Source organism: Scyliorhinus torazame, chromosome 12 (assembly GCF_047496885.1).
Source record: "Scyliorhinus torazame isolate Kashiwa2021f chromosome 12, sScyTor2.1, whole genome shotgun sequence".
Lineage (NCBI taxonomy): Eukaryota > Metazoa > Chordata > Chondrichthyes > Carcharhiniformes > Scyliorhinidae > Scyliorhinus > Scyliorhinus torazame.
Window position 1 is genome coordinate 25601716 of NC_092718.1, and position 15574 is coordinate 25617289.

The following is a 15574-nucleotide window of genomic DNA, read 5'->3' on the forward strand; positions in this document are numbered from 1 at the left end:
GAATTTTATAGTCCTTTAAAATATAACTGCTTGAGCATTTATGAAAACAAATATTCAGGACCAGAAAAGATCACTGTTAGTCCGAAAGTTCAATAGAACCATAAAGTCCTTACAATGCAGGAAGCCATTTGGTCCATCGAGTCTGCAACAGCGACAGAGAATTTGAAACAAAATTTAGAATTTTTCCTATGTTCTGCACTGAATCCTTCACGCTTAAAAGGTACATCCAATGGACTAATTATAAATAACATTCATTGCGCTTCTGATGGTTCACTGGGCAAATGGGAGTGCCTGTTGCAGTGCTTATCCATGTAGACCTGGGATTAAACCTCCCCTCTGCAAGCTCTTCAATTAGGGCTATATAATCCTAATAGTAATCTTTATTATTGTCTCAAGTAGGCTTACATTAACACTGCAATGAAGTTACTGTGAAAATCCCCAACTCGCCACACTCCAGCACCTGTTCGGGTACACTGAGCAACAGTGCTAACCACTTTGCTATCGTGCCGCTATCCTATGGCCTTGTATCCTTTTACAGAGACTGGGAGGAGATCCCAACAATTCTGAGGTACCTACTTGGCTTGTTATAGCTGTGGAGGCACAATAGATTCACTCATTGCCCCTATTGTTGTGCCAGGTTGAGGAGTTAGGAAGGAAGAAACTGATTTGGGTTCCCATTCCTGATCATCCCTGCTGGAAAATATGAATTGAAATTGATTGGATTTGGCTTGGATACCACCCTCTTATAGATGAACCAGCCCGATGATATTCAGTTCAGGTTCATACTTTCCGAGTAGCCAATTGTGGTAGATTCGTGAAGCGATGGATTGTCAGAGGATGCCAGGAACAAACTGCACAAGTTGACACCTTTAGGATGGAAGGATTAAAGTTGATACAAAAAAGGGAGGAAAATGAAAGAAAAAAAATAAAAGCATAGTGGGGCTAACAAGGAAAACTGACGATGCTGAAAATCTGAGTCACTTAAACATGTGTAGCGCTTGTTTGTGAAATGGCAACATTAAACCGTACATTAAAAGCTCACTGAACATAAAGCACCTTTAGCGGGTGCACTGGCTATAAAACTAAAATCTACTTTACAATTTTGAGCACCAGGTACACAGGTACAGTCTGCACAACAAGAGCTGAAAAGTTTCTTTAATTATAAGGGAATAGACAGGATGAAAAGCTCAAGTGCACTTTGTAGTCTCAGTAAATTAATCCTCGCCCTTTTATTTCCTTTTTTAAGTCAAAACATGTGCTGAGGGGAACACTGGGCACAGAGAATGAGTTGTTCTGGCTCAAACCACTGATTGTAAACTTTGCTGTGAGCATTTTGAATGTGAGTGCTCATTACACAGGTATAATACTAAGCAAAAAGCATTGTGTAATCATCACATGCAACGTTTGCTGTGACACTGTTCTGCAGGAATATTCAATTTCAGAATGCCTCTGCAAAAGTACAAATGACAACATTTCTGTAAAATATGTGGTGGTAAAGGTTTTCAGGCGGTCATGGGGGAGGATTGTGAACTTTATCCCTCATTTTTTTTATTTCCTGGGTTGTGGGTGTCGAATGGTAGGGCCAGCATTTGTTGTCCATTCTTAGTTGCCCTTGAAATGGTTGAACATGGGAATTAGGAGCAGCAGTAGGCAATTCAGCCTCTCGAGCCTGCTCCGCCATTCAATCAGATCACGGCTGATCTCTTCCTGGTCTCAAATCCACCTCCCAACCTGTTCCCCATATCCCTTTGACCCGCTTTTTTCATTTCACAAATATATCTATCTCCTTCTTAAAACCATTTAATGACTCAGACTCCACCGCACTTATGGGGCAGCGAATTCCACAAATTCACCACCCTCTGCGAGAAGTAGCTCTTCCTCATCTCAGTTCTAAATCTACCATCTCTCAAACTATATTTGTGACACCTCATTCTAGATTGGTGATGGTGACCTGCTTCCTTGGACCACTGCAGTCCATCTGGTAAAGGCACGCTCGCAGTGCTGCTGGGACAGAAGTTCCAGCATTTTGATTCCATGACAGTGAAAGAACACAGATATAGTTCCAAATCAGGATGGTGTATTGTGTACTCCACGCTACCACATTACCTGCTTACCACTGAACTACTGTTCGTCAGAGGTTTACAGCATGGAAACAGGCCCTTCGGCCCAACTCGTCACTGCCGCCCAGTTTTTGCAACTAAGCTAGTCCCAATTTCCTGCATTTGGCCCATATCTCTCTATACCCACACCTTACCGTCTAAATGTTTTTTAAATGACAAAATTGTACCTGCCTCAACTACTGCCTCTGGTAGCTCGTTCCAGACACTCCACCCTGTGTGAAATAATTGCCCCTCTGGACTCCTTCGTATCTCTCACCTTAAACCTATGCCCTCTAGTTTTAGGCTCCTCTGCCTTTGGGAAAATATATCTACCTATCTATGCCCCTCATTATTTTATAGATCTCTAAAAGATCACCCCGAAGCCTCCTACTCTCCAGGGAAAAGAGTCCCAGTCTATCCAGCCTCTCCTTCTAACTCAAACCATCAAATCCTGGAAGCACCCTAGTAAATCTTTTCTGCACTCTTTCTAGTTTAATAATATCCTTTCTATAATAGGGTAACCAAAACTATACACAGTATTCAAAGTGCGGCCTTACTAATGTCTTGTTCAACTTCAACAAGACGTCCCAACTCCTGAATTCAGTGTTTTGACCAATGAAACCAAGCATGCTGAATGCCTTCTTCACCGCCCTGTCCAACTGTGACTCCACTTTCTTCTTATAAATTTAGAGTACCCAATTCATTTTTTCCAATTAAGGGGCAATTTAGCATAGCCAATCCACCTACCCTGCACATCTTTGGGTTGTGGGGGCCAAAACCACAAACACGGGGAGAATGTGAAAACTCCACACAGACAGTGACCCAGGGCCAGGATCGGACCTCGGCGCCATGAGGCAGCAGCGCTAACCACTGCACCACCGTGCTGCCTCTGTGACTCCACTGTCAAGGAGCTATGAACCTGTACTCCTAGATCTCTTTGTTCTATAACTCTACCCAACACCCTACCATTAACTGAGTAGGTCCTGACCCGATTCGATCTACCAAAATGCATCATCTGACATTCATCTAAATTAAACTCCATCTGCCTCTCAACTGTCGAATTGACACTGATGTTCTGGTGAAAATTTAGTTACGTGTGGCAAGCCTTTTCAGTGTGTAGTACTTTTAATTTATTTTGCGCAGCAGTGCACGAGTGTTACTATGAAATGAAACCGTCACATTACCTTCTAGGCTCCTGCAAGCCCATGCAGCTTGGCGTGACACTGGTTAGGCTCCTGCAAGCCCATGCAGCTTGGCGTGACACTGGTTCAATACTCAAATCATTGTATGTGAGACTATTACAGCCAACAGTACAGAATATTAATCCAATCTATTTTAAAGCTAGGGAATAAACTCAGTAAAGGAAATTCATGAGTGGCACATGGGCTAGCACTGCTACCTCTCAGCACCAAGGACCCGGGTTCAAATGGTGACTTGGAGTGGAGTTTGCACTTTCTCCCCATGTTTGCCTGAGTTTTCTCTGGTTTCCTCCCACAATCCAAAAATGTGCACGTTCGGTGGACTGGCTATGCTAAATTCCCCCTTTGTGTCCAGGGATGTGCAGGTTAGGTGGGATTACAGGGATAGGGCAGGGGAAGATGCTCTTTCAGAGGGTCGGTGCAGACTCAATGGCCAAATAGCCACCTGCACTGTAGAGATTCTATGGTTTCTATGGAAGCAATGCTGAAGTGAAAGGAGTCTCGTAGAAGAGAAAAAGCATAATTTATTTTATGGTTAAACTGACATTCCAGTCAGATACTAGGTGTGGAGACCAAGTAGTTGTTTTGGAACATATTTGCCATTTTTGCTCACTCTGGTACTGATTTAACACTAGCAGGGAGCTGTTCTTGGATGCTTCTGCAGTTTAATTTGTGTGTCAATTAAAAAAAAACCCAGAATGGGCTGGAAATATTCAGCAGGTCAAGCAGCATCTGTGAAGCCTGAAACAGAGTTAATGTTACAGGTCTCTGACCTTTCATCAGAATAGTGTGTGGATACAGCACACAGTGCAGCAACCAATGACTGTGTGGCCGCAATCAATACTCACTTTGAGGTCAGAAATTTGGCCCAAACTCTTCTCTGTTTCATTTAAAACAGGGCCTAATCTAATCTGCAATTGAAATTGTTGTCTGACAGTGATTTAGGAACTGGAGGAAATGTTCATTAATGTCTTTAATGTATTCATGAAGGTTTTGCTTATAAGTGGCAGATTTGCTGGAATAGAATGAATCTTTGCTTTCAGCAGTTCCCCTGCTGGATGCAGAGATGGGCTTAAATTAATATTAAAGGTTTTTGATGAACAATAAGCCATTCACACTACCGCCTGAAATCAATATGAATGATGGTGCTCTGAGCTGAATTAGTTCTTCTTTCTATCCAAATCGCACTGGGAACACATTGGACATTAACAGATTAGAGCAGGACACACGGACGGGGTGGTTAACAACAAACCAGACCTGCTGGAGGCACCTGATTTTAATCCATTTCTATGAAACTTGATTTGGCCTCAATTTTCTTCTCTCCAAAATTATCAGTAAGTTCATAAAGCAACCATTCTTTTTAAAGGGACACTGTCATTCAGATTTCTGATTTGCTGTGAAGAAATCACCTGGCCAGAAAAAAAGAGCGGGAGAATGTAAAAGTAAAAGAATATATAAAAGTTGGATTTCTCCAATTTTCAGTTAATCATAGATTACTTTTGTGCTTTTCATGGGTGTGTGCTGTGGAACTGAACACTTCACTCTTCAGTGCCATCAATAAAAACACACAAAATTGGAACCTGGCCCCTCAGCATTTACCCAGCACAGTCAGTTTTTATTGCTATATTTGCCCTTTGGTAACAGTTGGTTAAATTGAACTCTGAACAAACGTAGCTGGTCTTGGTATGTGATGAATAGGGGGACGTTTTGGAACACGTGGTTAGTCCCGTTTGATGTTTCTTCATCAGTTATGCATCGCACAGCTTCACATTCTGCGGGCTTTCCGCGGTCGGCAGCCATTGTGAGGAATGGGAGTGTTGTCAGTGATTGAAACCACCTGGAGGCCACCCATGCTTAATCCTTTTATGGCAGACTGCAATGGAAAAGAAGTGGAATGAAACCAGGAAAAGCAACACTGAATGTGCTACACCCACATCCTCAAACATTTTTTCAAAACAATGAACAAAGCTTTCTGATAATTCAGTGAGGGTCATTGTGCAGAGTCCGCACGTTCTCCCTGTGTCTGTGGGTTTCCTCCGGGTGCTCCGATTTCCTCCCACAAGTCCCGAAAGACGTGCTGTTAGGTGAATTGGACATTCTGAATTCTCCCTCTGTGTACCTGAACAGGTGTCGGAATGTGGCAACTGGGGGCTTTTCACAGTAACTTCATTGCAGTATCAATGTAAGCCTACTTGTGACAAAAATTATTATTAGTTTATCTCATCAATAGCTCTGCCTAGAACTTCCAAAGTTCCAATCCAAGATCTCACCTGAGGTGGCAATAGGAACACTGAATGGATATCTGTTCTCTTGCCGTATAGAGAAAAAAAGCACCAGGGTACCTTCTCCTGAATACTAGCCAGTAACCTTTGCTTAAAAGTACAGTTAGGGTTGTGTCAGGAGAGGACATGATCAGCTGTGGTGCATACCAAAATTGTATAGCTTGTTCACACTCAAACATCGAGGCATAGCATTGAAGAATGTGACAACTTATGTGAGGCACTGACAGTCAATTAGAAGTCTTGGAACTGAACTCCAGTTAAGAGCTAGTGCCTTCAGGGCAGCCGAGAAAGTGAGGGAGGCAGAAGTAAACAAATGGACTTAGTGCAACACGAATCGGACAAAGCCATGAGAGTACCATCAATCAGATAAGAGTAAATCACACATGCAGTAACATCAATTAGAAGAGTAACAATCAGACAAGAGTTAAGACCAATCAGAGGCACAACAGCACCAGTCAGATACCGAAAAACATCAGAGTAATATCAGGCGAGTAGCAATCAGATAAATTACAAATAAATCTTAAAGTAAATTAGTTAAAAAGGATCTGTGAAGTACAGAACTATCTCAAATACTGCAAAGAGCAAATTATTTACAGGATAAACAAATAATATTCAAGGTAAAAATTTACCCAGTGACTGAGCTCCACTGGTTCCATTTAGAGAAGGGTTTTTCAAACTCGGGGTTGCAACATGTGGGTGGGTCGCAGGCGAGTGTTGGGAGGGTCACTGCATGATCGGTTGTGGCATTCCCGATCACTGGAGGGATGTCCAACGGCCGCAACTGGCTTTTACAAATGCTGGCTTTGACCAACTTTAGAGATTGCTGGCCATCCTGTGCCTGCTTGCCCCCTCAGCCGGATCTGGCAGTGCACAGGCCTGGAGCTCAGCGGGGTGGACCGCCTCCTCCTGACGTCACCGTGTTGTCCCAGGGCCAGTCCTCCCACCGGAAGCAGCAGTAAGAGAGGTTAAGCGCCCCATACACGTTGTCACGTGTTCTGAGCGTGAAATCACTGCGCAGAGATTCCTCCATTTTGTAGCTGCTAGCACTGAAGAATTAGGCGCTTCTGTGGACGTGAAAGAGACTCCAGGATGGTATGTTGCCTCCCTGGTGCCAGGGTCCAGGATGTCTCCGAACGGGTAGAGGGAATCCTGAAGGGGGAGGGCAAACAGGCAGAGGTCGTTGTACATATTGGTACTAACGACATAGGCAGGAAGGGGCATGAGGTCCTGCAGCAGGAGTTCAGGGAGCTAGGCAGAAAGTTAAAGGACAGGACCTCGAGGGTTGTAATCTCGGGATTACTCCCTGTGCCACGTGCCAGTGAGGCTAGAAATAGGAAGATAGAGCAGACAAACACGTGGCTAAACAGCTGGTGTAGGAGGGAGGGTTTCCGTTTTCTGGACCACTGGGAGCTCTTCCGGGGCAGGTGTGACCTGTATAAGATGGACGGGTTGCATCTAAACCGGAGAGGCATAAATATCCTGGCCGCGAGGTTTGCTAGTGTCACACGGGAGGGTTTAAACTAGTATGGCAGGGGGGTGGGTACGGGAGCAATAGGTCAGAAGGTGAGAGCATTGAGGGAGAACTAGGGAATAGGGACAGTGTGGCTCTGAGGCAGAGCAGACGGGGAAAAGTTGCTGAACACAGCGGGTCTGGTGGCCTGAAGTGCATATGTTTTAATGCAAGGAGCATTACGGGTAAGGCAGATGAACTTAGAGCTTGGATTACTACTTGGAACTATGATGTTATTGCCATTACAGAGACCTGGTTGAGGGAAGGGCAGGATTGGCAGCTAAACGTTCCAGGATTTAGATGTTTCAGGCGGGATAGAGGGGGATGTAAAAGGGGAGGCGGAGTTGCGCTACTTGTTCGGGAGAATATCACAGCTATACTGCGAGAGGACACCTCAGAGGGCAGTGAGGCTATATGGGTAGAGATCAGGAATAAGAAGGGTGCAGTCACAATGTTGGGGGTATACTACAGGCCTCCCAACAGCCAGCGGGAGATAGAGGAGCAGATAGGTAGACAGATTTTGGAAAAGAGTAAAAACAACAGGGTTGTGGTGATGGGAGACTTCAACTTCCCCAATATTGACTGGGACTCACTTAGTGCCAGGGGCTTAGACGGGGCGGAGTTTGTAAGGAGCATCCAGGAGGGCTTCTTAAAACAATATGTAAACAGTCCAACTAGGGAAGGGGCGGTACTGGACCTGGTATTGGGGAATGAGCCCGGCCAGGTGGTAGATGTTTCAGTAGGGGAGCATTTTGGTAACAGTGACCACAATTCAGTAAGTTTTAAAGTACTGGTGGACAAGGATAAGAGTGGTCCGAGGATGAATGTGCTAAATTGGGGGAAGGCTAATTATGACAATATTAGGCGGGAACTGAAGAACATAGATTGGGGGCGGATGTTTGAGGGCAAATCAACATCTGACATGTGGGAGGCTTTCAAGTGTCAGTTGAAGGGAATACAGGACAGGCATGTTCCTGTGAGGAAGAAAGATAAATACGGCAATTTTCGGGAACCTTGGATGACGAGTGATATTGTAGGCCTCGTCAAAAAGAAAAAGGAGGCATTTGTCAGGGCTAAAAGGCTGGGAACAGACGAAGCCTGTGTGGCATATAAGGAAAGTAGGAAGGAACTTAAGCAAGGAGTCAGGAGGGCTAGAAGGGGTCATGAAAAGTCATTGGCAAATAGGGTTAAGGAAAATCCCAAGGCTTTTTACACGTACATAAAAAGCAAGAGGGTAGCCAGGGAAAGGGTTGGCCCACTGAAGGATAGGCAAGGGAATCTATGTGTGGAGCCAGAGGAAATGGGCGAGGTACTAAATGAATACTTTGCATCAGTATTCACCAAAGAGAAGGAATTGGTAGATGTTGAGTCTGGAGAAGGGGGTGTAGATAGGCTGGGTCACATTGTGATCCAAAAAGACGAGGTGTTGGGTGTCTTAAAAAATATTAAGGTAGATAAGTCCCCAGGGCCTGATGGGATCTACCCCAGAATACTGAAGGAGGCTGGAGAGGAAATTGCTGAGGCCTTGACAGAAATCTTTGGATCCTCGCTGTCTTCAGGGGATGTCCCGGAGGACTGGAGAATAGCCAATGTTGTTCCTCTGTTTAAGAAGGGTAGCAAGGATAATCCCGGGAACTACAGGCCGGTGAGCCTTACTTCAGTGGTAGGGAAATTACTGGAGAGAATTCTTCGAGACAGGATCTACTCCCATTTGGAAGCAAATGGACGTATTAGTGAGAGGCAGCACGGTTTTGTGAAGGGGAGGTCGTGTCTCACTAACTTGATAGAGTTTTTCGAGGAGGTCACTAAGATGATTGATGCAGGTAGGGCAGTGGATGTTGTCTACATGGACTTCAGTAAGGCCTTTGACAAGGTCCCTCATGGTAGACTAGTACAAAAGGTGAAGTCACACGGGATCAGGGGTGAGCTGGCAAGGTGGATTCAGAACTGGCTAGGCCATAGAAGGCAGAGGGTAGCAATGGAGGGATGCTTTTCTAATTGGAGGGCTGTGACCAGTGGTGTTCCACAGGGATCAGTGCTGGGACCTTTGCTGTTTGTAGTATATATAAATGATTTGGAGGAAAATGTAACTGGTCTGATTAGTAAGTTTGCAGACGACACAAAGGTTGGTGGAATTGCGGATAGCGATGAGGACTGTCTGAGGATACAGCAGGATTTAGATTGTCTGGAGACTTGGGCGGAGAGATGGCAGATGGAGTTTAATCCGGACAAATGTGAGGTAATGCATTTTGGAAGGTCTAATGCAGGTAGGGAATATGCAGTGAATGGTAGAACCCTCAAGAGTATTGAAAGTCAAAGAGATCTAGGAGTACAGGTCCACAGGTCATTGAAAGGGGCAACACAGGTGGAGAAGGTAGTCAAGAAGGCATACGGCATGCTTGCCTTCATTGGACGGGGCATTGAGTATAAGAATTGGCAAGTCATGTTGCAGCTGTATAGAACCTTAGTTAGGCCACACTTGGAGTATAGTGTTCAATTCTGGTCGCCACACTACCAGAAGGATGTGGAGGCTTTAGAGAGGGTGCAGAAGAGATTTACCAGAATGTTGCCTGGTATGGAGGGCATAAGCTATGAGGAGCGATTGAATAAACTCGGTTTGTTCTCTCTGGAACGAAGGAGGTTGAGGGGCGACCTGATAGAGGTCTACAAAATTATGAGGGGCATAGACAGAGTGGATAGTCAGAGGCTTTTCCCCAGGGTAGAGGGGTCAATTACTAGGGGGCATAGGTTTAAGGTGAGAGGGGCAAGGTTTAGAGTAGATGTACGAGGCAAGTTTTTTACGCAGAGGGTAGTGGGTGCCTGGAACTCGCTACCGGAGGAGGTAGTGGAAGCAGGGACGATAGGGACATTTAAGGGGCATCTTGACAAATATATGAATAGGATGGGAATAGAAGGATACGGACCCAGGAAGTGTAGAAGATTGTAGTTTAGTCGGGCAGTATGGTCGGCGCGGGCTTGGAGGGCCGAAGGGCCTGTTCCTGTGCTGTACATTTCTTTGTTCTTTGTTGAAAATGCATCGTTTGTAATAAGGAAGATAGGGCCAGAGACACAAACAGGCCAGGATCTTACAACTAAATCTGCTGGAGAGAGCTCTTTTAGGAGGGTCCACAGCAAGACAAAGCAGTGCTGGTGTGTGCTCCAGGACCTCTGGTGAGCAACCCATTAAGAAGAAGCTGAAATTAGGAACAAAGCAGTATAAAGCTGATTTTTTTAAGAGATGGCTTTATTAATTGTGCCAATGCAAGTCAGGTGCCAAGCCCACGTGTGTTATATTCACACATGCAGTAACATCAATTAGAAGAGTAACAATCAGACAAGAGTTAAGACCAATCAGAGGCACAACAGCACCAGGGAAGTACTGGCAAATGAAAGTTTCAAACCCTCAAAACTCCAAAGGCATTTGAAGTCTAAGCATGGCGGGTTTGAGGACAAACCTCAAAGGTGCAGCAAGAACTTAAATCGTCAGCTGAAGTCCTCAGCAGAAATGTTACATTGAATCACAAAGCACAATTAGCCTCTTACATGGTAGCTTATCATGTGGCTAAAGAGAAAATGCCCCACACTGTAGCAGAGATTAATCAATTCTCACTGCAGCAATAGACATATTCCATACAGTCCTCGATATATGTGAACTGAAAAAGTTAAATGCATCCCAATTAGTGTTAACACAGTGGCTGGGCGAGTTTGTGATATGGCTGAGAATTTAGAAGCCCTGCTAATTTCTCATTTAAAATCAGCACAGGAGTTCTCAATACAACAGGATGAAAGTAAAGACGTTTCAGATTGTGCAACCTTACATAGGTATGTTTGGCACAATGAATATTGAGGATTTGCTGTGCTGCCCGACATTACCAACCCACACGACTGGTGCAGAGATTTATGAAGCATTGAATAATTACGTGGTTGGAAAGTGCACGCTCAACTGGGTTCATTGCAGAGGAATCACAAGCGATGGGAGCAGCCAATATGATTGGGAAAAACAGTGGAGTTATAAGGATTAAGAAGGCAGCTGGCCAGGACATTGTTCAGAATCATTGTTTTATTCACTGTGAGGCTTTGACATCCAAAGGAATTCCATCCGATCTTGAATTGTGAAAGTTGTGAATTTCATTAAACACAGTGCACTCAATAAATACCAGGCTTTATTAAAAAAATTTTTTAGAGTACACAATTTTTTTTTCCAATTAAAGGACAATTTAGCCCGGCCAATCCACCTACCCTGCACATCTTTGGGGCAGACACAGGGAGAATGTGCAAACTCCACACGGACAATGACCCGGGGCTGGGATTGAACCTGGGTCCTCAGTGCCATGAGGTAGCAGTGCCAACCACCCCACTGCCCAATACCAGGGTTTTTGAAGCATTGTGTTCTGATATGGGGGCCGAACACACATAAGTACATTGGCTGTCAAGGGGTCAGGTGCTTGTCAGAGTTTACAAACTGAGGTATCAAATCCATGCTTTTCTCTTTGTAAAATCATCCCGTATGGCAGATTTGTTTGTTGATGAAACTTGGATACTAACTGTGTCTTACCTTGCAGACATTTTTTCAATTCTAACTGAACTGAACCTCAAATTGCAAGGGTAGGATGATGATTGCTTTCGACACTGTGAAGAAATAAATGCTTTTCAAAAGGCATTGAAAATGTCAAGCCAATGTTGTTCCTCTGTTTAAGAAGGGTAGCAAGGATAATCCAGGGAACTACAGGCCGGTGAGCCTTACTTCAGTGGTAGGGAAATTACTGGAGAGAATTCTTCAAGACAGGATCTACTCCCATTTGGAAGCAAATGGACGTATTAGTGAGAGGCAGCATGGTTTTGTGACGGGGAGGTCGTGTCTCACTAACTTGATAGAGTTTTTCGAGGAGGTCACAAAGATGATTGATGCAGGTAAGGCAGTGGATGTTGTCTATATGGACTTCAGTAAGGCCTTTGACAAGGTCCCTCATGGTAGACTAGTACAAAAGGTGAAGTCACACGGGATCAGGGGTGAGCTGGCAAGGTGGATACAGAACTGGCTAGGTCATCGAAGGCAGAGAGCAGCAATGGAAGGATGCTTTTCTAATTGGAGGGCTGTGACCAGTGGTGTTCCGCAGGGATCAGTGCTGGGACCTTTGCTGTTTGTAGTACATATAAATGATTTGGAGGAAAATATAACTGGTCTGATTAGTAAGTTTGCAGACGACACAAAGGTTGGTGGAATTGCGGATAGCGATGAGGACTGTCAGAGGATACAGCAGGATTTAGATTGTTTGGAGACTTGGGCGGAGAGATGGCAGATGGAGTTTAATCCGGACAAATGTGAGGTAATGCATTTTGGAAGGTCTAATGCAGGTAGGGAATATTCAGTGAATGGTAGAACCCTCAAGAGTATTGAAAGTCAGAGAGATCTAGGAGTACAGGTCCACAGGTCACTGTAAGGGGCAACACAGGTGGAGAAGGTAGTCAAGAAGGCATACTTGCCTTCATTGGCCGGGGCATTGAGTATAAGAATTGGCAAGTCATGTTGCAGCTGTATAGAACCTTAGTTAGGCCACACTTGGAGTATAGTGTTCAATTCTGGTCGCCATACTACCAGAAGGATGCGGAGGCTTTAGAGAGGGTGCAGAAGAGATTTACCAGAATGTTGCCTGGTATGGAGGGCATTAGCTATGAGGAGCGGTTGAATAAACTCGGTTTGTTCTCACTGGAACGACGGAGGTTGAGGGGCGACCTGATAGAGGTCTACAAAATTATGAGGGGCATAGACAAAGTGGATAGACGCTTTTCCCCAGGGTAGAGGGGTCAATTACTAGGGGGCATAGGTTTAAGGTGAGAGGGGCAAGGTTTAGAGTAGATGTACGAGGCAAGTTTTTTTACACAGAGGGTAGTGGGTGCCTGGAACTCGCTACCGGAGGAGGTGGTGGAAGCAGGGACGATAGTGACATTTAAGGGGCATCTTGACAAATACATGAATAGGATGGGAATAGAGGGATACGGACCCAGGAAATGTAGAAGATTGTAGTTTAGTCGGGCAGCATGGTCGGCACGGGCTTGGAGGGCCGAAGGGCCTGTTCCTGTGCTGTCCATTTCTTTGTTCTTTGTTTGTGAGTAGAAAGCCAAAACTACTGCATGTTCCCCACACTGCTACGACACATCAAAGAAAAGTGTTAGTAAAGGAACTGTCAATGGTATGGCAAGCCTTATTCAATCACAACTAGGTGCGCTGATCAGTTTTTGTCATTATTTTCGAGAAGTTTCAGATTTTGAGAGAAAAGCAGTGGGTGAAAAATCCCTTCGCGTTTGAGACCCCAGAGTTAATTATTAACTTGCAGCTGACTCCAAATGAAGAAACTGAACTTCTGAGCCTCACCTGTGACAGCACATTAAAAACACGCCACAAGTCAATAAGGCTGTCAGTATTCTGGAGTAACATCTGCGAGGAGTATCGAGTGCTGAGTAAAACAAGCATTTTGTTGTTTTTGCCCTTCACAATGGTCTACATGTGCGAGGTTGGGATTTCCCGTCCTCACAGAAATGAAGACAGCACACAGGAACCAGCTGAACCCTGCACCTGATATGCACATAGCCGTCTTCTCCTATGAACTTGATTGGAGTGAGATTGTGAGGATCAAGCATGCGCTCAGTTGCATTGAAGGTAAGAGAAGGTTGCCCAGCATGGGTTGCTGAGGTCGGCTGGTTGGTTAAAAAAAAGGTTCTCGGGCAACAAAGTTTGAAAATGGCTGATTTAGACCCTGAGATGCCATAGTCCAATAGTTACACGTTTACTCGTGTCATGTGGTTTCCTCCTCACCCATCCCCCAACCACCACTGCTTCCGGCACTGCAGATCTGCCCAGGAATGTAATTATAGATTCAACCTTGTACCATGTTCAGGGGGTAAACTCAATCCATAGGACAAAGAACAAGCAGGATGACCACCATATTACTCATCCTAATATCTGCATTATGCAATGGTCAACTGAGTATTAGGAAAGACAGTTATAGAAAAGAAGGGCTGGGTCAGAGCCGAATGCCAAATTGTAGATGACATGCTAGCACATTTGAAGTAACTTTACTTGTGTTGACTTATTTTAGGTATAGGAGTTAATATTCCCCGGAATATATGTGGCAGGATCTGCTCCAACCCCCTCTCCCAGCCTTTTGCTCTTTTTGACCACAAATGAAAATGCAGAGAAAACCGAAGCTGTCGAAAGTCTATCCAAGCTGTAAGTATAGTTAATAGTTCACCTCCTCAGTTTTGCCTTCTGTCACAGTCTAATTGTCTTCATCCCAACGCACCAAGAGGGAATTAGATAAACACTTGGAGACAAATGTTAAAAGGTAATTGTGATTATAAGTACAAAGCCCTAAAGTGGAACAAGCATTGGAACAGGCATGATGGGCTAAACACCCTCCCCCTATACTGAAATTTCTATAATGCGCATAGTGCAACCTCCAGCAATTATCTCAATCAGTTATACAAGCAAGCCAGAGAAAATGGAGCGTTTGAAGGATTCCAGAAGGAGAGAGTGAAGCCCAGCATGGAGACTAACAGCAGTGAGATCATACAGTGAAGAGACTAATACCATCAGTAGATGCAGCATCAGATCTGGTTTTCCAAATAAATATCCCTCGAGGTTAATTTGCAGGGAATTAATCGCTGGGAAGCCTGCGGCATAATAATGAGTAACTGTTTCTGTGCAGAGTTCTGAGAAACTCTCTTAAAAGATCCATAGACTCTAATAAGCATTTTGAGGCTTCAGGGAGCCAAGGGAACAGGCTTGTTGAGCCAAATACATTTGCTTGCTTCATGCTTTCCTACATTAAACTTTCCCACCCCTAATTTAATGTATTTTAGCAGCCGCCCTGGTGACGTGGATGATCCTGGTAAACTGCAGCTATGATTCTATTACCTCCCGGACCAACATGTGCATTTTTCAACTTCCATAATTTTATCTTTGTGAAATTGTAAACGCGTTTGAATATAGTGTCCAGAGAGGGTGCCCCCTCACACGACGCACAACTAATGTTTGTTTCAGTATTGGTGTCATTTCACAAATACTAAATGTTGGAAGAACCAGTTTCTTTAATTGTCCAATTTACCACCCCTTTTATCCTTGCGTCTTCATCATTATCATCATTTAATCACACTGGAAAGGTAGAACAATTATGATACCAAAGATTCAAGTAACTCAGTAGTATATTTTTCTTTCAATTTGACAGCTTTTCTGGGTTACCAGATGGATCTGGGGTATTGATTTTTTTTTTAATTTAGAGAACCCAATTATTTTTTTCCAATTAAGGGGCAATTTAGCGTGACCAATCCACTTAAACTACACATCTTTTTTAGCTTGTGGGGACGAGACCGACGCAGACATGGGGAGAATGTGCAAACTCCACTCAGACAGTGACCCAGGGCTGGGATTGAACCGGGTCCTCGGCGGCGTGAGGCAGCAGTGCTAACCATCACACCACCGAGCCA

The 15574-nt window shown here is 44.5% G+C and overlaps 1 protein-coding gene across 1 annotated transcript in view; it reads right to left on the minus strand.

Annotated features, from left to right (window-relative positions):
* Window positions 1-4892: 4892 nt before the first annotated feature.
* mrps11 (mitochondrial ribosomal protein S11) overlaps window positions 4893-15574 on the minus strand; it is a 47871-nt gene continuing 37189 nt past the window's right edge. Inside the window, exon 6 of the mRNA XM_072470574.1 lies at window positions 4893-5171. Within this exon, the coding sequence (XP_072326675.1) occupies window positions 5064-5171 (108 nt within the window). The 3' untranslated portion in view covers window positions 4893-5063. The remainder of the gene's footprint in view (window positions 5172-15574) is intronic.